A 24,441-nucleotide genomic window follows, 5' to 3' on the forward strand; every position below is an offset into this window, starting at 1 on the left:
TCTTCATGATAGAAGAATACTCCTGCATGGCCTCTCTCCAGACCTGCTGGCTAGCTGCCTCCTCATAGCTAGAAGGCTCAGAGTCAAGGATGCTGGTAACCATCGCCATATAGCTACAAAACCTCTCAGGTGGTCTACTCTCTCTGACCGGCCTCTTCGGCTCAGCAACAGATGTGGCATCTCTCAAGGTGTCCTGAAGCCACTTGGGCTTCCTCTTCCCTGAGCGCACTTCTCCCACCAGAGAATGAAACTCCTCCTCATCATCATCAGTAGCCTGAACTCCTGACTGTCTGTCTGCTGTCCTCCTGCCTGCACCTGAACCTGTAGAAGCTGAGGTACCGTGTGAACTGTCCATCAGTGGACTCCCTAGTGAACTGCTCTGCATGCTGCCCGGAGCACCACGCCTCTGGCTCGGTGAGCCACTGCTCACTGATGGACCTGACATCCTCATAGATGTACCTCCGGATCCTCCTGATCCCTGCCCACTGGATCCCTGCGACTGACTCAACTGCTGCTGAGGGTCTGGCTGATCCAGATACTCTAACTCCCGTGACCTCCTAAAGGCCCTGTCCTCCTCGAACTTCACATCCCGTCTGACAACAACTCTCCTCTGTGCAGGAATGTAAATCCGAAAGGCCTTTGAGGTCTCACTGTAGCCCACAAAGATACCCTTCTCTGCGGTGGGCTCTAGTTTGGTCATCTTCTCCTTGGGTATATAGGAGTATGTTATGCATCCAAAGATATGAAGATGACCAATATCAGGCTTCTTCCCAGAGAAAGCCTCCTCCGGAGTCATGTGCCCCAAGGCACGATGCGGACTCCTGTTCTGCAAGTAAACAGCTGTGTTGCAGGCTTCTGCCCACAAGAACAATGGCAACCCCTGATCATGTAACATGGCTTTGGCAGCCCCTATGATGGATCTGTTCTTTCTCTCTGCAACTTCGTTCTGCTGGGGGTTGTAAGGAACAGTGAACTCCCTCCTAATGCCTGCCTCCGCACAATAGTCAACAAACTCTCCAAGGGTGTACTCTCCTCCATTGTCCGACCTCAAGGACTTGATCTTTCGACCTGTCTGAGTCTCCACAAGAGCTCTGAACTCTTGAAACCGCTTGAAGACCTCACTCTTGGTCTTCAAAAAATAAATCCAGGTCCTCCTGGAGTGATCATCAATGAATAACACATAGTACTCATATCCACTCAAGGAAACATGAGACATCCGACCGCTCACATCGGAATGAATCAAATCAAGTATCCCCGTCGCTCTGCTGTCACTGCTGGGAAAAGGGGATTTGGCAAACTTGCCCATCGCACAACCTCTGCAAGTATCAAAGTGATCAGTACTGAAATCTGGCACACCTGTAGTGATCTCCCGCAATGTCCTCAAGGCTCCATGATACATATGTCCCATCCTGCGGTGCCAAATCTCACACAGCTCAGAACTGCTAGCTCTGTTGTCGGTACTACTGCTCAATGCCAAAAGGGGTTGGAATGCAAACTTGTACACCTTTGCATGGCATACACCTATCACTCTAGCTGAATCAGCTGGAGTGCCCCTGGGATACATCAACACCTGTCCTCCCCTGAACAGTACCTCATATCCTCTGTCCTCCAAAGCTAAGACGGATATGAGGTTCTTCCTCATCCCTGGCACATAAAGAACCTCTGACACCTTCAAGGGAGGTTTGGACTCCCTCTGAAATGTCACTGTCCCCACCCCGACTGCTCTAACAACTCTGTCATCACCGAGTACTACCTCGATATCAGTGCCACTCTCTGAAAGCTCTGAGAAGTACTCACGGACTCCTGTCATATGACGTGAAGCCCCACTGTCCACATACCAAATACCTGAAGATGCTCCGCTAATCGAGGGAAAAGCATGCTCCCTCTGAACCTGTGTGGCAGGTGATCCTGCACTAGAGGACTCACACGTAGTGAACGCAAACTCCCGGTCAAAACGACCTGCAAAGTCCTCAATCTCTGCTGAAGCTGCCACGTCCTGGTTCTTCCCCTTCTTCTTCTTCTTCTCCGGACACACAACTGCATAGTGTCCCATCTTTTGACAATTCCAACACTTCACCTTGGAATAGTCCTTCTGTGTGTTCCCCTATTTACCTTTACCTTTGCCTTTGCCCCCACCACTGCTTGTGGAAGCCTGCTTCTTCCCTTTGCCTTTCTTGCCTCCTGCCACCAGTGCTACGTCCTCATCCTGCTCAACTGGCTTGGCTGCCCCAAGCTGTCATTTCCTGATCTCTGTCTGAATACAATCATCCCAAAACCTCTCCCATGTGGGAAGGGTTTCACGTGCACAAACCCCATCAACAAAGTTCAACCATGAACGGGGGAAGCCATTCACTGCAATACGCACCAACTCAGTGGATGGAATGGCCTCTCCAATCGCTGCCAACTCATCTCTCACATTGGTAATCTTTGTGAGATATCCAGCTGCACTATCATTCCCCATCTTAATGTTCTTCAGCTTCTCCTTCAGGACCATCTTCCGGTTCTCATTGGTACTCTGGTAGAGATTGGACAATGCTGTCCACATCTCATGGGCATTGCTCTTTCCTCTCACATGAGGAATGCAATGGTCTTTGATTCCGTCTAGAATCAGCCTCTTACCCTTATTGTTCTTCTTTTTATACTCAGCCAACTGAGTAACATCAGTGGGCACAACAATAGGGTTCTGTGCGGTATGCACCATGATATCCCAGACTTCTGCCTCCTCAAAGATACTCTGCATTCTCTCCTTCCAAACACTGTAATTTATATGCCCATCCAGCCTATCCTCCACCCTCAATCCCAATGACATCCTGCTGTCCTAAAACTGAAAAATAGCACTGCTGTAGTAAAGATAAAACTGTTGTTTATGAAAAAATCAGCTTGCTAGAATTTTCTGAGTGAAAAATCAGCAACTGTAATTTTTCCTTTTGCTGTCCCAAACTGCCCTTCAGCACTCAAGCTTTGATACCATGTAAAAATCTCTGTTTTCCCACCCCGGTTTTCAGTTTCTCCTTATTTCTCCCATGTAGTTAAATGTCCATTCCCATAACCATACATTTAACAGACTGATAAAAAAAAAAAAAAAAATATTGCTGAAAACACAAATTCTGGAAATTTTTCAGAATGCTGGAAATTGCAGAATTAAAAATCAGCGATCAAAAACAGCCATTAAAACACATTAAAACACTGATATTTTTGGTCAACTTGACCCTAGAAAAACCCCCTACAACTCTTGGGGAAAACCAGTTTGAGAGCTCTTCTTTATTTCTGAAAATTGCCTTTTTACAGTGAGAATTATTCAGCAAAAAATCAGCAAGCAAATTTACAACTTATCTCCTTTTCTGTGCCTCACAGCAATCTGGAAATTACAGCAAACATGACAGCAATAAATGTTGTACGGCCTCCGTTTTGTGTGCAGAAAAATCAGCAAACTGCTCCTCGATTTTTGTGCAAAAATCTGCCTTTCACTATGTGTTGAATCAGCTGTACAAATTTGCTCAACTGCTGCCTTGGAATGTGTGCCAAGCTGCTGTCTCATTCTCCTCCCTGCTCAGAAATCTCTCTTGCTCTCTTGCTCTCCTTCTCCCAATCTGCTCATGAAAGAATGAATGACATTTTCCTCATTTTCCTCCTTTAATATAACTCCAAGTGACTTTTGGGTGATCTATAAATCCAATGGCTGAAATAGATTTAAATCAATGGCTGAGATTAAATGCTCATTTAAATCTCACTTTCTATTTTTTAATTCACCCCACTTTAATAAAGACCCACTTAGTCATTTATTTCCAAAGTCACTTTTCCTTTCTAATTTTTCATTTACTTTAAAATTAGACTTAGTAACTTTATCACTTAAAGTCACTTTTAAATTAGATTTAACTTTATAAAATTATAAAGTCACTTTAGGAAAAAAAATTAAATTCTTTTGGACACTTTTCCCTAGGCCAAAGATCAAAGCCTAAGGGAACCACCTGTCCTCCGGTACCAAATTTCAACAACACATTCTAATGTTGTCATCAATCAACAACATAAAATATTGCTCACCTCAAGGAGATTGCTTCCTCATTGGTCCACATAATTTTGTATGGATCAGCTCAAGGGGGTATTTCTGAAGAATATTCTTTCACTTTGAATTGAACCCTTGACTACTTACCGAATTGACAGGTTTTGCAGATGCTATCTTCAAGTGGTATGATATTTGGCATGTCACGAATAGCACCCTTCTTGCTTAGTTTAAAAAATTGACTGAAACTGAGATGTCCCAGCCTTTTGTGCCATAGCCAGCTTTCTTCAATCTTGCTTAAAATAGCAATGCTCAATGTCACCTTCTAAGACATATACATTATCTGGAGTTTCAGTTGCTTTGTTGAGATCATTGATGTCAAGCCAAGATGATTGAGCATGAAGTTCAATAAACCAGGATTATGGAAGTTGTTCTAGAGATCTGTAAGAAATAGAACTGCCAATTATTGTTGGTGAATTTGATATTGGAAATCTTATAGATGCATTGCATGAAGATGAGAAAGGGGGGCATCCAAATCCATTTCAGTTGATGAGAGATATGAAGTGTGAATGATATGCCACATATCAACCACAGGTTATGACCAACCAGCAAAGTGACCAAGTCCAAAAATTGGCAGTAAATTTTATAGTGATCCATCTATCTAGATAATCGAATGTGGCATACTGTTTCAAAGTGTGTTGATTTCTTTATTCATCTTACGCGGAAAAATAGGTATTGGGAAAATGAATGCCTTTTAACAAATGGTGTTTTGAGTGTTAATTGCTTCCATAAATACATATAGACATTTTTAGGAACCGTGAGCTGAACAAATACATTAATTTCTCCAGGCTCAACAGAAAAATTATTTTCCCACGCTGCAGGTCTGCTTTTTGTTCTTACCTTTCATGGTTTCGTCTGAGCTGCACGAGAAGACCTAAGTCAATCAATTGATGTCACTCTGGTTACCACTTGTCTCAGATATATTATGATCAGGACTTCTTTTTGCCAATTGACAGATTGATCTGTCCATTAATTAATCGACTTCAACTTTGATGATTTGGGGTCAACTTCATATAAATCACAGGTCGGCTCCCAAAAAGTCACGACGATTCAGCCTGTACAAACTAATATAAATAAAAGACCTCTCCATTTGTTAACTAACCTCGTCTGAACAGGAAGAGTATATTTCAGATTTGAAGAAGAGATTTCAATAATCTGAAGAAGCAATCCAAGGAAAAGAATCTTAGATACAACTCTCTGAAAAGAACGAACAATTAAGACAGCAGAGGTCAACTCGTGGAGAAATGAGTGTTTTTGTTCAGACATTTGAATGATTTTTTGAAAAGATTTATGGCACAAAACTCGATCAAGGAAGAGACATAGAATTTGGTGACCTAAAGGAGCAGAGAAATTCATGGATCAACTAAGGAAGCAATTTGGTGAAGTGAATCACAGAGGAAGTAAACAAATTCGTGAAGGAAAAATCGCAGGGTTACCAAGAAGTTTCGACCTGTAACAGAAGATTATCAGTGGACAACTAATTGAAGAAGCAATAATCTTGGTGAAGGAGCAAAGACAAATACTAGGACGTGAGGAAGGAACATAAGTGCGAAGAACAAATCTGGACATCTATCTGTAGCATATTTTCTCTATGATACAGTGCAAAGGTCCTGTGACTTAGTATGCAGATCTGAAGCACCATTTCTGTGGCATCATCCTAATTTGGAAGCTGATATAGAGGACGTGTTTCAACTCTTTTGTAGACCTCATCCCTGTGACATATCTCTGTTGTATAGTGTGCAGTCTAAAGTAGAGTGGCAGGACACTCTGGTCCTTCTTAGAGGTCAAACCTTCTATAGTATGTCCTCTGTGGAAAAGAGCCTAGATCTGCAATTCTCTGTAGAAGGAAGCCTAGATTCTCTGTAACGGAGTCCAAGTTTTTGTGTGAATAAAGGTTGTAATCAAGCCTGACATCAAGTCGAAATTGATTATGATATGAAGTTATAATCTAAACTCAAGTTCCTGTAAAGTGAAGGTTGTCACCAAGTCCTAGTTGACTGTGACCTTGACCAAAACTGCTCAAACCAGCTTTTGAAGAGTTTTCGTAGAAAAATATTTATGAGCAGACCTTGTTGTTCTTAGCAGTGTTTGAAGGTCTTTGTTGTAGCAGACTTGGAGCATCGTTTGAGCAGGCCTTGAGGAGTGAGGAAGTTTTCAATTTAGCACACTTTGAACTAGCTCTTGAAGCAAATTATGGTCCAGCATTTTAAGAAGTCTATGGAATGAGACAAGCCTTGAAGCAGACCTTGTAGTATTTTGGAGTGACCCCAGATCAAGAACATTCAAGCAGCTGTTGGAGATCATGGAGCAGCCCTTTTGGAGACATTTGTTGAGGTAGATTTTGGAGCAGTATGTGAAACATTATTGGAGCTTCATTGGAGACCTCTATCTAGGCCTGTTGAAGAAGTGTTTGGAAATCTTGAAGAAATATTGAAGCCACCTTGAAGGATTGAAGTAAATGGAGAGGGTTGGAGCCCTGGAGGATTGGAGTCCCCATACAAGGTTGGAGCCTCGTTGAGACAAGGTACGAGCCTGGATTGATTTTTGAGGATTGGAAGCCTCATAAGAGGTTGGAGCCTCTTTGAGACCAGGTAGGAGCCTGGATTGATTTTGAGGATTGGAATCCTCATAAGAGGTTGGAGCCTCGTTGAGACCAAGTTGAAGCCTGGATTGATATTTGAGGATTGGAGTCCACATTCAGGGTTTGAGCCTTGAAGAAGTCTGAATTTTGTTGTATTTGTTGGAGCATGAATTTTTGTGAAGGTTTAGAGTAAAGGATTGGAATCCTCATTGTTTTTATTAATAAAATTAATTTTTATTCTATGTTTTGTGTCCTGGCGTAATTTGTGAAAAGATCTTAACTGGCATAATCTAACAATTGAAACAAATATTGATTCACCCCCCCTCAATATTTCCAACAGATCAGCTCAAGGGGGTCTTTCTAAAGAATATTCTTTCGCTTTGAATTGAACCCTTGACTACTAACTGAATTGACAAGTTTTGCAGATATTATCTTCAGGTGGTATGATATTCAGCATGTCACGAATAGCACCCTTCTTGCTTAGTTTAACCAATTGACTGAAACTGAGATGCCCCTGCCTTTTGTGCCATAGCCAGCTTTCTTCAGTCTTTCTTAAATAGCAATACTCATTGTCACCTTCTAAGACGTATACATTATCCGGAGTTTTGGTTGCTTTGATTACGATTTTCCCTGTGTCCAATTCTTTGACCACACATCCTTTGGACATGAAGATAACTTCATGTCCCTAGTCGCACAAGTGGTTGACACTCAACAGATTATGTTTTAAGCCATCTACAAATAAGACATGTTGGGCCTTGGTTTTACCTCTTAAGACCATAAATCATTTTCCTTTTATAGCAGCAGGAGAATTATTACCAAAAGAAACATTTCCTTCCTAAACTTCATTAAAGCAAACAAATTTATTTCTATCACTTGTCATGTGTCTCGAATAGCGACTGTCAACATGCCACAAATTCTCTTGATCCCTAGCATATAGACCTAAACCACATTTTTCTGAAGAGGAAGTCTTCTTTTCCCATACTTTAGGAGGTTTTGTCTTTCGATCATGCTGATAAAAAGGTATAATCTGCTTCTGCATTCACTTTTCTCGTGTCCAAAGTTAGTGCATATAGAGCATTCAATTTCATCCATAAGAGGAGAGAAATCATTATTAAGGGACTTCCTAGCCTCCATTGACTTATTTAGATCATACTTCGCTCTTGCTTCTCTAGTCTTAATAGTTTCGTATGCTACACAGTGAATAGCTTTGTGACCAAAATTATGACAAGCAAAGCAATGACCATAGAAGAAATATGAGTACTTGGGAGTAAAGAATTTCCTTGGCTCTTGATTGTAGAAAGATTGCCTTTTTTATCTTGGTTGCCTCCTTTGTTTTAAGTTTGTCTGGCTTGATTCTTCCTGCTTTTGTTGAGCCTTGTTGCTTTGACCATTGAATCCCTTTACGGCATTGGCATAATTTTTTGGACCTGTGTCTGTTGACATCATAAGATCTAAGTCTTTGTTGTTTTGATTCTGAGTTGCACTGTATCCAAGATCTATCTTGATTAACGGAGAACGTTGATCATTAATAATTTTCTCCAATGTTTCAAATCCCTTTGCAAACTTGAGATTTAGGTTTAGCTGAGACTTTGCTTTCTCAAGTTCTTTCCTTAGTCCTACAATTTTTTATAACAAAATTCTCGCAATGCCTCTCTTTCTCTTGAAGTTGTTTCCTTCGTACTTCCTGCACTCTTTTAGCTTCTTATAGACGAACCTTTAACTGGGCCATTTCTTCAACAAAACTACTCTCTTTCTCTTTATACACTTTGATTTCTTTTTATTGGTCTTTTTTAAATTTCTAAGCCTGTCAATTTCTCTCAATGCATCCATCAAATCATTTGAATCACAGTTATCTGATTAACTTGCTAATTGGTCATCAAGAGCCATGAGGAGTTTGTAATCAAGGTTAGAGTCAGGGTCATTATCTACCTCATCATCAGATGAACATTCACTATCTTCATGAGAATAAAAACTCTTCTTTTTAGAGAAATTCCTTTTGGCATTTTTCTTAGAGGTTTCTTTCCCTTTTCAACATTATCGTTGTATGACATTTAGCAACATAGTGACCAATCCTTCCACAATTAAAACACTTAAATGGGAGCTTACCTCTTAATTTTATGATTTTCGTTTGTAGCTTGTGACGAAATTTACCTCCTCTTTATTTGAGATATAGTTGGTGTTTTCAGATTCTTGTTTTCGTTTGCCTTTGCTTGTAGTTTTGCAGAGCATTTTCTCTGACTTCTGATTGGTCCACTTTTGTCCTCATCTCGTATGCTATCAGAATCCCATGGAGCCTTTCTTGGGATAGCTGGCTCAAGTCCTGCATTTCTTCAATTGCTAAAACGTTGGCATTGAACTTGGGAGTTAGTGACCTTAATATCTTCTCAACAATAATAGAATATTCAAACTTGTCGCCAAGAACCTTCATAGCTAAGTTGCAGGAAACGTGGCCCTAGGGGGCGTTTCGCCAGGGGAAACGAAACGAAATGCGTTTCCCCGTACCGTACGGCCTGGAAACGCGTTTCTGGCCGTACGGCCACGTTTCCCGAAACGGAAATTTGGCCGTACGGCCGGAAACGCGTTTCCAAGCCGTACGAGCCACGTTTCCCCAAAAAAAACATTGGTTTTTTAATTTTTTTTTTCTAATGTAGATCTCTTACATTTGTTTGCCCTAGTGTTGATATGCAGTTCATGGTAATGTTAAATTCTTAAAGTAAAAGTGATATTCTCCTTTATTTTTCATTTTCATCCTTTTACTTAAATTTTTAACATTACCATGAAATGACTCAGGATGTTTGAGAGTGGTTTCGCCGTCAGTGGATTTCATATGGAGAAAGTAGAATTTTAGATCTTGCTCAAAATCCAGCAGACTTATCTGTTTTTCAAGATTTCAGGATTGGGGGGATTTCAATGTTTCCATTGGATTTTATCATGTACTAGGGTATGGAACTTGTATTTAATCGAGAGAACAAAGCCCTCTATGCAGGGGAGACTCCCAATAATCAAGAGAATGTAGGGTACTAGGGTATGAAACTTGTATTTAATCAAGAGCACTAAGGTCATTCGACTATGTAGGAGGAGACTCCCAATCAACCACGAGACAAAAAATTAGAAATTTCTCGTCGCTGATTTTGGATATTTCTATTTTCATTATGTGATTATTCATGAGTAAATGTGATGTAAATTTAGATACTTATAGTCTATGCATTGACAATTGACAATTTTATCATAATGTAATAAATTAGAATGTATCATATATGCTTTATGATTGCACATATTTCTTAAATTCCTAATATATATATATATATATATATATATATATATATATATTCGCGTTTCCCCGTTTCCAAAATTTGGGGAGGTCGCGTTTCGTATCGCTTCCCATTTCGGAAACTCGTACCCGTTTCCCCGTTTCGTGCAACCTTGCTTCATAGTATTTACTACTTCATCTACTATGGGGAGAAAATTGGTTACACTTTCATCTTCATGCATCTTAAGAGTTTCATATTGAATTCTATATGATTGTTGCTTTGCACTTTTTACCTTTGTATCCCCTTCATAGTTTACCAATTTGTCCCACATTTCTTTTGCAGTTTCGTACTACATTACCTTCACAAATTTTGATTCTGCAAGACCTCCCAGAATAGCATTGACTACTTTGGCATTGTTTTCATATTTCTTCTTGCTTGCATCATCTGTTGGGGTGGATCTAGGCTTCTAGTACCCACTTTCTACTGCTTCCCAGACATTAGCTCCAAGAAATCTCAAATAAGACCTCATTCTAATTTTCCAAAATGTGAAATTCATTCCATTGAATAGATGTGGCTTGCTTGAGAGGGCTTCGTCCTAGCTGCCCATTTTGCAGGATCTTCCTTCTATGATCAAGTTATTTCTTGAAGGACCTACTCTGATACCAATTGTTAGAAATACTAAGAGGGGGGGAGGGGTGAATCAGTATCTCATGCAATTTAACTTTTACTCAATTTTCACGCCTTTTACAATGCTAACTGGCATCACATTATTGCAGTAAATAGTCCATGTAAATCATAAATATATGTGAACTAAAAGCACAACATATCAACAAGTCAACACACATCATCACATAGAGATATTAGATATTAGGTGGAAAACCCAACTAGGAAAAACCATTGTTGTTGTTGTCTTTGTCTTCTTTCTTATTATTAAAATTTGTCTTTTACATCATACACTGGCGCAAGCTTCTACCAGTGCGCAGGCTCCTACCTCCTAGAGGACACCACCTCCACTAATTTCTCCCTCTACTACTAGAAGGAAGCCACTACTACCTGATCAAATTCTGCGGCCAACACCGGAAGGAAGCTACCACTCCCTTACTAAAGGTTCCAGCCCTCGAATTCCCGTGGACCTCATTTCAAAATCTTTCACACTGGATCCACCTACAACAAACTCAAATCTTGTAGGCCGCATTTCATCCAATTTTCAAACTGGACCCATTTAGATTTTATAGCTCAATTACAATTCTCAGCGGAATCTGAAACCTCTGCTCACAAATACCAAATCAAACCAAGCTCAACAGCATCAAGTGAATACAAAACCAAATCCTCTCTTTAATAACCAATCTACTCACCAATACTGTTCATAGTACATACAAACTCTATGATATGAAACTTCTCAACAACAGACAAAAATACATATACTTTCTTTGCTCATGCAATCAATCCTCAGACACAAACTCTGTTACTCAACTCAACCACAGCTCAGCAGCATGCATCACACTCATCATACACAAGTCACTCACTAATACATCCATAGCATCATTACATCAATCAACTATGTTATCAAGACACCTCATCACTCATGTAGTATACATTAATAATCTGCCCATGAACCAAGACTTTGCCCTCTGTTCAAGACATACATCATGGTGATTCCAACAACACTGGACATTCAGTACAACGGCCATAAACAAGCTGTGCTACAACAAAACCCTGCAATAACACATTGTTAGCACATAATCATCAGGTATGTCTTTGAACTCATATGTAGTAGCAATTTACACCTACAATCTCTGCTCAGTAATGTGTATTGATCTCTGCACCTCTCAGGACAATGCTTAGCGCTCTGCCACGGCTCCCTGCAATCATACTATAAGAATATATGTTTTGCTACTAGGTCTCTGGATCAGATCTCCCGCATATTCTGAACCTCAAAACAAGGTTACAATTTATATCAACAACAACAACCAGCAATCTATACAAAATATATCCTTTAATATTTAGCCCCTGTAACACACTTGTCAGCTAGTCGAATAAGACAAACTCATCATACTGAGATCAACACATCTTCAAAATCATGGTAATTTACTCCTTCTAGGGACTGAAACGCCCCATCCAACCTGTCTTCATATTGTAGACTGCTTAAAAATGCTATCTTCACAAATCAGCCATGGCCACAAACCCAGTTGCAAAATTTTAAGAAAATAATTATGCTACCATAAAAAGGAAACTCGCTACTACAAACCCTCGTGATTTCAAATTTCTCTCTCAGAGTCTTCTAGATAGCTCTAATACAATGTTAAATTGCAAATACCAACCAGATTAATTTTCACACCAATTTATTTTATCCCCAACAATATATTTATTTACCCAAATAAACATTGAATCACCGAAAAATAAAATCACTGGTATTTTTAACTTCTAGAAATAAATATATGCAGTGAAAATTAAATCAGAGAGATCAATCATACATTGCAAAAATAATTCACTCGCAACAATTCTCTGCCATCTATTAATCAAGAAAATCTGGGCTTTCGACCCACAGAGATACAAGGAAAAAAAAATATCTGGAACTTGTAACTCAGCTCCCACAAAATGAATTCGGCCTCAAGGAATTCAACCTCCGGAAGAAATCGACCTGAAGAAATCGGCCCAAATACTCAGCGAGAAAAATTGACCTATGCCCTCCTTGTGTACCACTACTACGCACTAAGAAAACTCGGTCCTCCAGCAACTCAGCCTCCTCTAGATCAAATCGATCTCCCTCCAAAAACTCAGCCCTACAATCTCCTCCACTCAGCCTCCCGGATTCGCCCTCAATCCACTCGCACTTCCCCTTCTCTGTGCTTTAGTCCACTGAGCCACTTGCACTAGAGAAAAATTGCTCTCTATCCATGATGACTCACTCACTTGTGTTCTATGTGTCTTCACCTCTTCGCTAAGCTTCCTGTATAGTCTTCATTAATCCCAAATCCCTAACCCTAATCTCCCTTCTAGAACATCTAGGACATCAACGATTGAGATTATTTCTAAGTCACTTAAATAATTAAAAAATTTATCCTTAGAAAATGACTTAAAAGTTAATAGTACAAAATAATTAATTGACTTTACTTATTGTACTTTTCCTAAGTTAGACTTAGGAAAGAAGATATAAATCGCTTACTCCACCAAGCAAGCACCTAGAAGAGGCAATACATCATCTCCCACATGCTAAGACACCAAACCTATGCAGGAGACCTTCCAAAGCTACCACAAACTTCAACAGGTAGTTAGATGGACTTCATCAAATTCTGAACATTGTGCATTCACTTAAATTATCATAAATCTCATTTCAACAACCAGGGGAAGCAAAAATATATTTATTTATTTTACATTTTAAGATATAAGAGTTGAGTGCTATAAAACAGAAACCTATGATCAAAGACAAAACAGTTAAGTATCGAAATGTCAATGAATTGATAACTAAACGTTCCCAAATTAAAGAAAAGAAAACAGCAGGATTTTACAACATAAAACCTACAAAAAGGTACAAGATATGGAATTACTTACATAAAGGTAATTACAATCTCAGGGTAGAGGAACAGAAAGAGAATTATTGTTTGTACAGGCATACAAGCATACTGCTTGACAAAGGCAAAGACATATTTTACTTGCTAGCAACAAGCTGATCAAAAGTATTCAACTATACTTTTTCATAAACAAAGTTTTGCATATACAACATAATAGTTTAGAACACTCGAGCATTTTACTTGCTGTCATTATGACCGCTGCCTCGAATGCATTCGTTTCACATGATCTGTAAAAAGTTGATCTCTGTGGAAAAACAAACACCCAACAGATAAATGATACTTACCCTACTCAATACTTTCCATTTCCAAGCTACTAATAAACAAGATTACTTATGACATGTGAATGTTAATTTTTAAGAGATGTAGTTGATAAGACATGAAAGTCTAAGTGATAAGAAAATATCAAATGATTCAACTCGGGAATGTATAATCCAAAAGTCAGGAAAACCTTTAATAGTTCTTAAACATGGTCTTCTCTTACCTGGAAAAATCCAGACTCTGAACAACAATTCCATTCAATAAAAACTCAGGGGAGTAAACCCTTACACCTGCAGGATGAATAGTTCTCTTTAGTTTGTGCCAGCATGGATGCACAATGCACATGCTTACATCAAAGTATCAATCTACAATACTATCAATTAATTTAGGTTCTGAAGTCCCCAGAAAACAATAGTACTCTGTGATGATGCAGTACCCTGACAAAGACTCCACTGTGTTTACGTAAATGTTCTCAGTGGAACAGAGTTTTTCCATTTAGATCTTCCAACAATAGAAGCTTTTGAATTACCCTTAATTTCAGGAGCATTTATTGAATTTTTGCACTTTACCATACCTTTCTCAAGCAGAGGAATGCAAACTTCATAGTCTTCTTCACAAGAAATGGCAATTAAGTTCTCCATGTTTTCGTCTTTCTTACTAAAAGCTCCTTTCAGGCTATTTAAAACCTGTCATAAAATCAACATCAAAATCAACCCATTAAATCAAAGTTTATGAGAAGATACTTCAAATAAATTCATCCTCTGTCTTTAGTAGTAGTTCATCAAAGATTATTTGGATGGACTTAAACTCATTGATTAGCATCTAGCAGATACTGGATGAATTGAACAATCACTGAAAACTTTTTTATAGGGAAAACCTGAGAAAAGCTTCCAATAGTAGTGATGTGAATATCCAAATGGGGCATGTAATTCCTTGGCCTAGAAAGTTTTTTTTCCCTACTTTTGTATAGCTGAAAGAGTGCAGAGTAATTTACAATAAGAAGTTTTTCAGAAGATCAATCATCAATCCACTATCAGAAATTCTCGTCTAACAAATCAAAATCTATCTTCTGGTCCTTATCCAATTCAGCTACCAGTGCTAGATATGTTTTCAGGGTTTCTCAAAACATTCAAGCATGTCAACAACTTCTACTACTAGTTTTCCAACTTTAGCATTTTACATAGCCTCCCATTGCTAAAGCTGATATCAATCAATGGAGAAAAGCATCTGCAAAATTCACAAATAATTTGTATTGCCTTGTACCCTGCCTAGTAAATGACAAGCCGTAAACCCAGTTACAACATTTACCAACAACTTATTAAAAACACATACATTGCTGAAGTTCCATATACATTTAAATCTAAACTGTATTGTAAGAAGTAAAGCAAAATCATTGTTACTCTCATCCACATCTTCATCTCTCTCATTCTCATGGACTTTGAGACCAAAAATAGATCTAGAAAATCAAATAGCTTCTAATCAAATAAGGATGCAATTCTTTTTACCACATCCCTTAGAGTCTTTCCAAATACAAATGGCCTGCCCATCTCCAAAGATCTCTTGAATACCATTTGTTACATCATATGTTGTATGGGGTATCCAAGGACCAATTCATGACACTTTGCAGGACGACACCGATGGGCTTTCTATGTCCCAATTGCAGAGCTAGGGGACACTTTGTTATTGCACATGTTATCTTGTGCTGCCTTCATTGCTTACCTGACCATTGGCCAACTAAGGGGGAAGGTAACATTGTCACAAGAAGACTTGGCAGTATTATTTTCATGCTCCTTTAATCACTTCAGCTTATTAGATTTATTGGTCATATAGTGATCACTGGTGAAGAAATCTCCTATCTCCTTATCTTGTACTCATGATACTCTTGTTATTATTTTCCACTGTTGATAATATCGGCGATATTCGAAAAGATCGCGATATTTTCGGCAAAACGATATATCGCTGAGAAAATATCGCGATATTTTCTGTTTTGAAAATATCGCGATATTTTCTGTTTTGAAAATATCGCTATATTTTCAAAATATCGGCTATGTTTAAAAATTTGAAAAAATTATTTTTTATGCTTGCCGATATTGCCAATAAGATGTTTTCTAGACCCTCGCCAATATTTTGCCGATACCGATATTTTCAACACTGTTATTTTCTCTTATTTCATGTGCATTCAAGCCTTTCCTAGTTCTGGTGTCCTCTAGAGTCTAGCCTCGCTGTGTATTTCCTAGTAGTGTGTTTAAATACATATACCATTTTATCATCCATCCAACATTTGTGCCTAGGTACTGCTTATTATGTCATCACCTTTCCATTTTGTCCATAGACAATTTTCATATTGCACTCATATTCCATCATTTACCCAATCATAGATGGCACGATTCATATTCAGCCATTTCCATATAGTTTTCCTTCATAACGTAACTCACATTTGGCATATTTTAATAAAACCCCTTTTTCCATGTCACCGTGCCAAAGAGGATTGTTGATTAATTAGACCCAATCCCAAGGTTGAGGTGCTATGTTAATTGCATATGTTATTGTCGGATTTTCAACCTTATTCCCTCAATTCCAATTTAAAAAAATAACTGAAAAAAGACTAGGAAATATAACTCATTGTGCACAAGGAACACAACTTGAGGGTAGCACTCCCTTTTGGCGCACATGTTCAAGCAAGTCACATAAACAAAAAAGAAAAAAATTGGAAATTGGATGCCCTCATGTAAAATCATTGTGATTATTTCAGTCTAGTTCACGCATACACATGCCATTTGGATGAGTCATTTAATTCCTTTGGCATGCATATTGAGAAGTTTGTTGAGTCCAAACGTCTTTGAGGGTTAGTAATGCATGCACCCTCTTTTTCATGTCCACTTCCTATTAGTTTTTCCATGAACCCAGCACCCAATATTTAATTCCAAGCAATAAATTACTAAATAAACACAGCTAGATTCCTAACAAAAATATTTAGCAAAAGCAATTAACGATCTGAATCACATGAATCACAAACAAATTTATGCCCAACAAATCAATTCATCATTAATAAAACTCAAAACTTACTTGGGCTCTCGTCCTAAGATAATGGCCCAACTAAGAAAGTACAAATACAAAAATTACCTTGGGTCTGATCCAACAGATCTGCCCTAGATCGATGTTCGATCTCCCCGTAGATCTAAATCTCTAGCCTCTCTGCACTCCCTCAAATGCAACACACGCTTACTAAGATACTGCTCTCAATCTTGTGTTGTCATTATGTGTCTTCTCCTCTCTTCGGCCTTGCTTTCATAACTTTACATTGAGCCAAAACCCTAACCCTAATCTCATATTGATTGACAACAGAGATTAGATCTTGACTCACTTGAGATCGATGGCTAAGATTAAAACTTATTCACTAAAGTAAATTACTTTACTTTTCCTAAGTTTTATTAGCTCAATAAGCCAACATATTAATATGTGTTTTTTCCTAAGTTAGACTTAGGCTAAGTTACATTAGCAACTTTCTCAACCTAAAGCAAGTGTTCTAAGGAGATGTGGGAGACTTTTGCACGCCTAGACACAAGGTTTGTGCAGTAGTACCACCCAAGCTACAAACATCAACACTTCCACCTCATTAAATCACTTCGTTTATTTCCACATCTTCTATATATGCTATGTTAGGTGATGCACTCGACTAGATAGTCAACTCTTAACTTTGAATTGGTTTTGTTCACATATTGTTTTAACTTTGAAGAGGATATTTGGCATGACACTTGAGCAGCACACTTACTATTTTGAAAAGATTCTTCACAGATTCCTAGATTTGGATGGTGTAGTCATCACATGGATAGTATTATTTTAATCCATGGACTTGGCCACTAACTATTTTGAGAATAGTATGACTCCCTTGGCTAACTACTTTCTATTTGGAGACATTTCATTGTTGACAGGGCTTTTGACCTATCTTGGAGGGCACACCTGTTCAAGACCAGTGTTTCTATTTTGGGAGGTAGCTGCAATTGCTTGGCACCAAACCCTGTTGAAAATTTGGTAGCTCAGGGATGTGTTTCTAAAAATAGAAAGTCTAAAAATAAAATTTCTAAAAATAGAAAGTCTAAAAAATAGAATTTCTAAAAATAGAAAATCTAAAAATAGAAAATCTAAAATTAGAAAGTCTCAAGATAGTAGATCACCTTGCATCAATTGGTAATCAAGTATTGTAAATGAAAAATCACTTCTTATCATTAATCAATCCTAATAGTTCAATCTCGACTTAATATTTTATCATCAATATTTAAATATTACTATTATTCTTATGATACTATTATATTATTATTAAACATAAATTCAAGTCAATCGATCATGGCTCTCAATAATGTTCTCTTACACTCTCATTATTGGCATGGCATATTCCTCTTACACTCTCACTAATCCTCTTACATTCAATAAAAGCTCGCAACAAAAGATTCCTCTTACACTCTCATTAAAGCATGTCATGAAAGATTCCTCTTACGTACTCTTTAATGCATATGTTACACTCTCCTTCTTAATGGCATAAATTACAAGGACATGCATACCTTCTTAATGAGATAATTTACATTTCCTAAATGGGCATATGTTACTCTCCCTCTTAGCATGTGAGTTACTCCTCCTTTACGGCATGGATTCGTTGTTCCTCTTGTTGTCGCACAGAATGTCTAGGCACCGCAACAACGGCTCAGATCGGGAGTTGTCACGCTGATCCCCAATCACACCATTGGAGTTGTCTCCCAATAGCACACTAAGGGGGGTAGACCCTATGGAAATGGAAAAATAAAAGATTAGTTGGGAACCAACCAACCTAGGAGACACAGCTAAGCAACCAATACTTGTTTTAGATTGCACAAGATTTTAAGGATTCAAAATGATTTGAAGAAAGTGATATCAGTCCCTTGTGGAGTCAACTATCTTGTGAAGAAAATAGAGTTCAAGTAAAGGATGGGAAACTGTTGCTGAAATGACTCGACTGTCTCATATGCAAATGCAAAATTTAAAACTATGTAAAATGCAGGGGCTTGGTTAATTTTAGTTAAATGAGGGCCTAAAATTATTTCTGAAATATGTCTTAAATGTTACTTAACTTAAGGCTCATAAGGTTGGTGATCTAAATGTGAAAGCAAATAATTATATCAGCACTGCAATATGTAAAATCTGCACAAATAATTACTGAAATGCACAATGGACTGAAATGTAAGATGCTGGAATAAAACACCTTTAAATTCAAAAATTCATTTGCATGAAATACTCAATCAAGATCATTAGATGCATAAATAAAACTATATTAGTCCTACTTGCATAAGCATGTAAAAAACAAATGAACTTCAGAAATTAAACTAAATGTTTTAAACTCAGATCACATTAATGAAATATCAGTCTAATAATCTACTCTTACATCAAATGTTAAAACCAACAATATATTCCAAAACAGCAGTCCGGTAATCATGCAATATTCAGAAATTTCTATGTATAACAGCAGAAAAATTTTAAATGACAAAATGATAACTACAATTTAGAAAATTTATGAGTTTAATTCTTTTTTATCTATTGATGTATTTGAACTAAAAAACTCAAAAATAAACAATTGAACAGCAGTAAAACAATTTTCAGTAAATCTGTTGTTAAATTCAGAAAATTTCAAAGTTTAATTCTTTCTGATCTATTGACGTATTTGATCTAAAAACTAAGAAAAATACTGAAAACAAAAAAAAAAAAAAAACAAAAAACAGTGAAATAATATTCAGAAAATAGCATGCAAAAGTTTCTGAAAGTAATTATATTTTTGAAATGTAATGCAGTGAAAGATGCAAATTAATTTGCTGCTAAATTTCATATAACTAAAATTTTATGTCAGTAATAATCTTGCTTTCAATTAGATCAATGAAAGAGGTAAGAGTTTAAAGGATGTGCACCAGTCAACCCCTAGGGGCTTGAAGACACTTGAAGATGGGTTGCCCAAGTCACTGAAAATTCTCCAATGCAAATGCCAAACTCAGAAATTTTTTGTTAAAATTTGTTAAATTTTTTAGGGAAATTTATGGAGAAAATTTAGTGATGAAGGAGGGTGAAGAAAGGGAGGCTGAAAGGAGAATGATGGGAGGCCGTAAGGAGGTGGGAGATGGCCAGCGCAGGGCCTCAAGGCCCTAAAAAAATTTGCCCACGATCTTCTTGCAATTTTTCTTCAACCTGCAAACAAAATGGAGATGCCCTCTAGGGCTTAGATCTCTCTCCGAAATCCACAAAAATCACTTGCAATTTTCAAATTTTTTCCTGCACAAATAAAAGACAGTGTTGATCACTACCGGTCAACTGCCCATAGCAGTACCCCCCCTTTTCTTTGCAAAAAATGGTAGTGCTTGATCGACATGTCCGTGCCATTCTGCAGTCATCAACAGCTTGATCAATTTATGTTGTAAACCCAGTCTGCATGTAGAAATTGTAAATAATCTTAGCAGATATGAGTCATGTCTGTAAATTGCCTAGGTGGACCTAATTTTCTAAGTGATAATCTACGTCCCGGAAGGTTTTTCGTCTCACCGATCCATGATCGGCAGAGTTTTCCTTCAGCCTAACCCCAAAGTCGGGATGGATTTTGTCACTAGAATCTTAGGAGAATCCTAGTGTGTTAATCTGCTAGATTATAGTTATGTCGCAGAACTGGGTAGTTTATGAGGGTCTATGTCAAATGGGTTTTTCCCCTTAAGATGTAAAGTTGTAAAAGTCATTATGTAAAGTGTCTTGAGGGTTAGAAAATGTTTTAATCCCTCATAAGTTTTAAGTCTTAAGTCCTAGGTCCTAGGTGATTTTTCCAAAGGCTAAGTTCGAGGATCCATTTAATTAAAAAATTAAAAATTGAAAAAAATTTAAACAAATAATAAAATAAAATAAAAAATAATAAAAAATTAAAGAAAAATTATAAAATAAAGCAAAAACCCTAAAAATAATAAAATAATAATATTTTTGAGTAAATAAATGCAAAATTTCATTTTTTAATGAATTAACTAATTCGACGGATGAGATTAAGAGATATCTTGATTCTCATCGACGGTCGAGATCATTTCAACATGGATCACTCGAACTAGCCGTTGGGAATTTTTCCTTTAAATAGGGTGCTAGGGGTCATTTGAAATCATTCGATCTGTGAGTATTGTGCTGAAGAAGCTCTCTTGTAAATTCTTTTCTAGTGCTAATAAAAGAAGACTTTGGGGTTCAAATCTTGCTGGTGTTACTCTCTGGAAGTGCTGTGAGCTATTTTATTTTCTGCATATTTTAATTTTCAGCCATTAATAACAGCTTATTATAGAGTATTGTGAGCACAGGTATCTTGTTCACTCGCTAGGGTTTGAATGGTATTAGGGTTTCTGGAGTAATGGCAGGTATCTCCATTGCTTTTTGAGATCTAATATTATTTTCTCTCTCTTTACTGATGGTTGAAGTAAGCTGTGCAGGAAACCCTTATTGAAGAAGATTAGCGGTTGTTTGGGAAGTTCTCGGCTGAACCAGCCAACTCCCGCAAGCATTTTTTTTGCTAAGCCCAGCTGGTTTTGATCTTGGGTCTATCATTCAGTTTATTTTTCGGAATTTGCATGAGAGATTTTCTGAAGTTATTCATAATAAATCTGAAACTTTTGATAATATTTCTGCTGTTATTGCTAAATCTGGCTATTAAAAGAGTCAAACGCTGTAATTCTATTTAGATCATCTAGGGTTTAAATTTTGTGCACATATTATTAGGGTTTTTTCCTTCCTTTGCAGGTTATAGGTGCATGTGATTGAGAAGTTTAGGGGTTTCATCAGGCAAATTTCGAGCCGGAAATTTCAAATATAAATTTTGTGGAGAGCTGCAGTTTTTTGTTTCTAAGGCAATCTATTTTCTGTGGTATGGAGCTCTCAGTTTCTTTAAAAGTCTGGCTTTGGACCTGTGCTCCTCCATTTACTGTTGCTATTCCCCTCCATCTGCAAAATACACAGCCAGTCTCCTATTTCTACGCAGGCCTGCCATACATTTATTGTTAAGTTCCAGAGATCTCATTCCTGGTACCCTTATATACAGCTTTCTCCTGCGCAGGACCTCTGAAACTGCGCATATTTCCCCAGCATTCTTGGCATCTAGCTTGCGTTTAAGAAAAATGACCCGCAGCTTCCTCTGATTACCTGCGCAGCAAGCAAATAAAATTTTTGTTGGCTCGTTTTGATAGCTGGCCGTTTTCGTGGGCACTTTCTGGCGTTTAATCTTCAACGTACACCTTTTGGTCTTATCGTACCTCCAGACAACAACCACGCCCTGCCCTCCTCACCTGTAAAACTGCGTATGGATGTCGCTGGGAAAATTGTGTAGCCCTGCAAACGTTTAGGGTCTTTCCTTCGAGGTCATCCGCAGACAGATATGAGCTCATCTCATCATGCAGACGGTGCTTCACGCAGTGGGCGTGCTGTGATCTCAGGTTTTGATTCTCATTTATTTGTTCTGATATGGCGTGGACACACTGTGTGTGAGCATCAGGTAAGAAAAGCATCGCTTGAAAACCTTTCAACGTGAACCATTTCTCTCCAGTGAACGCCAGGTAAGAAATCCGATCTCAATCGAAATCGTTCCATTCAGCATGCTCAGGTGATTTTTAACGAAGTTTCGGTTTCCCTTTTTTTTATTTTATTTACTCTTTTATTTGAATATCGTAGATCCATTTCAGTATTTCGTTTCCCTTTATAAAAATTTCAAAAAATAAAAAGAAATTCGATGCATTTTAGATTTTTTGTGTATTAAATTTTCTAATTTTACTATTATCTTTAACTTAGGTTTAAGGTTTGAATTTTCTTTTAATTAGTTTTGGGTTTTAAAATAATTTAAGCTTTTAGGATTTTAAAAAAAGTATTGTTAGGGTTTAGAAATTTAACCTTTGATTTATTTTATTTTTTATTTTTAATAGTTAGATTTCATAAATTTAAAAAAAATAATAAAATAAACAAAAAATAAAAATTTTAAGTATAGATTTAGATTTTATTTAGTTTTAGCCTAAAATCTTTTGCCATATTTGAAAAGCATAAAATATATTGTGGGAAATTTTTTCCAGATTCAGTTTTTCTCGGGACATTATCACGTCATATTTTTCATGCTGGGGATTTAAATTTTCAATTTATGCACACGAATGATCATCTTGAAGATTTAGCTGCATGAATGTGATATCTGGTTAATGATTCATGATTTGCGTGGTTGTTTAAAGCATTCATCTCTTCAAAAAATTTAGTTACTGGATATCGTCATTGAGCTTTGGTCATTATAAGAACTTTGTGGTTTTAACAGATATCTTGCACTGTTCTAGTTATTTGATGACAAATGATTGTTGTTCATGGTTTATATTTTTACATCATCTAGCAAGTAATCGTTTAAACATCAATCTCATAAGGCACTGGTCTTTTAACTTCACAAAATCCATTTAGTGCTTATCATATCGTGTCTCCCAACCAACTGGTCGACAATTGGTCTTCATCACCTCATAGGGTCTACCCCCCTTAGCCGCGGGAGACAGGCTTAAACGGAGAGATCGGGGATCAGGGTGACAACCCCCGGTTTGAGCGTTGTCGTGTCAATCTGTGCAACAACAGACAGAAAACCCCAAAGCATGTATATACAAAAATATGAAATACCCAGAACCCCAATGAATTAGAAATTTTCTATTTACAAATCTACAATAATATTCTACATATCTAACAGATCTGCAGATCAAAGCCCTCTATTAGCCAGATTTAAACAAATTTTGCACAATATTTAGAAATAAATTTTAAAGAGGCACAAGCGCAAAAAAAACCTTGTAAGTAAGATATTCTATAAAATGACTTCAAAAATTAAAAAGACAGTTGGTTCTTTTAGATTCTGCAAACTAAGAGTCAGTTGGTCCAGCTGAGGACTTCCCCAAACGCCCAAATCTTGAATGATAACTTCTGCACACTTAGATCTGATTGTTAAATTAATAGAGATTTAAAAATGATCATAAAATCATCAAGAAATAGAGATACCTACTACTATCAAAATCAAAATCAAAATGATATTCTAAAAACCTAGAAATATCTGCAAGATACATGTACACAGATCAATCCTCAAAGGCTATTAACCAGCAAATGCAAATAAAAGCAGCAAAGTATTAAGAAAAATATTACCACATAAATCTGAAAGAGCAACACCACGATATAAAACCCCAAAGTCTTGTGTTTTATTAACCAGAAAAAGTTACAAGAACTTTCTTAAAACAAGCACACGATTCAGACATCAGATCCAAACAATGGAGAGAAGGCTCTCATTTATAAAGAAATTCTCCAACAACTAGTTGGTTTGATCCCTGTCAAAGCAATCTCAACCATTGATAAAGATCAAATAATATTTTAATCATAGACGTTGAAATGAAGTTACTTTTTGAGGAAATTCGAATTTCACTTTTAATTTCCTTTTAATTAACTCAAAAATGATTATTTTGAGTTAATTGCCGCAAAAAATTGACTTTGACTTAACTACTATGGCCCAAGGGTTCAAAATATCTTGAAATTTTCAATATTCCCTTGGCCGGGGACCTCCAAAAATTAAAAACTTTAAAACCCACGAATTTTAAATGTTGGATAATTTAATTTTTCCTAAGACCTAAATTAATTAAATTTCTGGCTTTAGCATTTTAATTTGTTTTAGCCAAAAAATTTAATTAATTGACTCAT

The 24,441-nt window shown here is 37.2% G+C and overlaps 1 protein-coding gene across 3 annotated transcripts in view; it reads right to left on the reverse strand.

Annotated features, from left to right (window-relative positions):
* Window positions 1–13,327: 13,327 nt before the first annotated feature.
* LOC149203509 (uncharacterized) overlaps window positions 13,328–24,441 on the reverse strand; it is a 66,455-nt gene continuing 55,341 nt past the window's right edge. For all 3 annotated transcript variants that reach the window (XM_089403475.1, XM_089403474.1, XM_089403476.1), the window contains 3 exons: window positions 14,297–14,408; window positions 13,946–14,012; window positions 13,328–13,708 (listed from right to left, as the gene is read on the reverse strand). In XM_089403475.1, coding sequence (XP_089259601.1) covers window positions 13,654–13,708; window positions 13,946–14,012; window positions 14,297–14,408 — 234 coding nt within the window. In that variant the 3' untranslated portion in view covers window positions 13,328–13,653. The remainder of the gene's footprint in view (window positions 13,709–13,945; window positions 14,013–14,296; window positions 14,409–24,441) is intronic.

Source organism: Pinus tabuliformis, chromosome 2_1 (genome assembly GCF_031772625.1).
Source record: "Pinus tabuliformis cultivar Carrire ecotype Pingquan chromosome 2_1, CPIR1, whole genome shotgun sequence".
Classification (NCBI taxonomy): Eukaryota; Viridiplantae; Streptophyta; class Pinopsida; order Pinales; family Pinaceae; genus Pinus; species Pinus tabuliformis.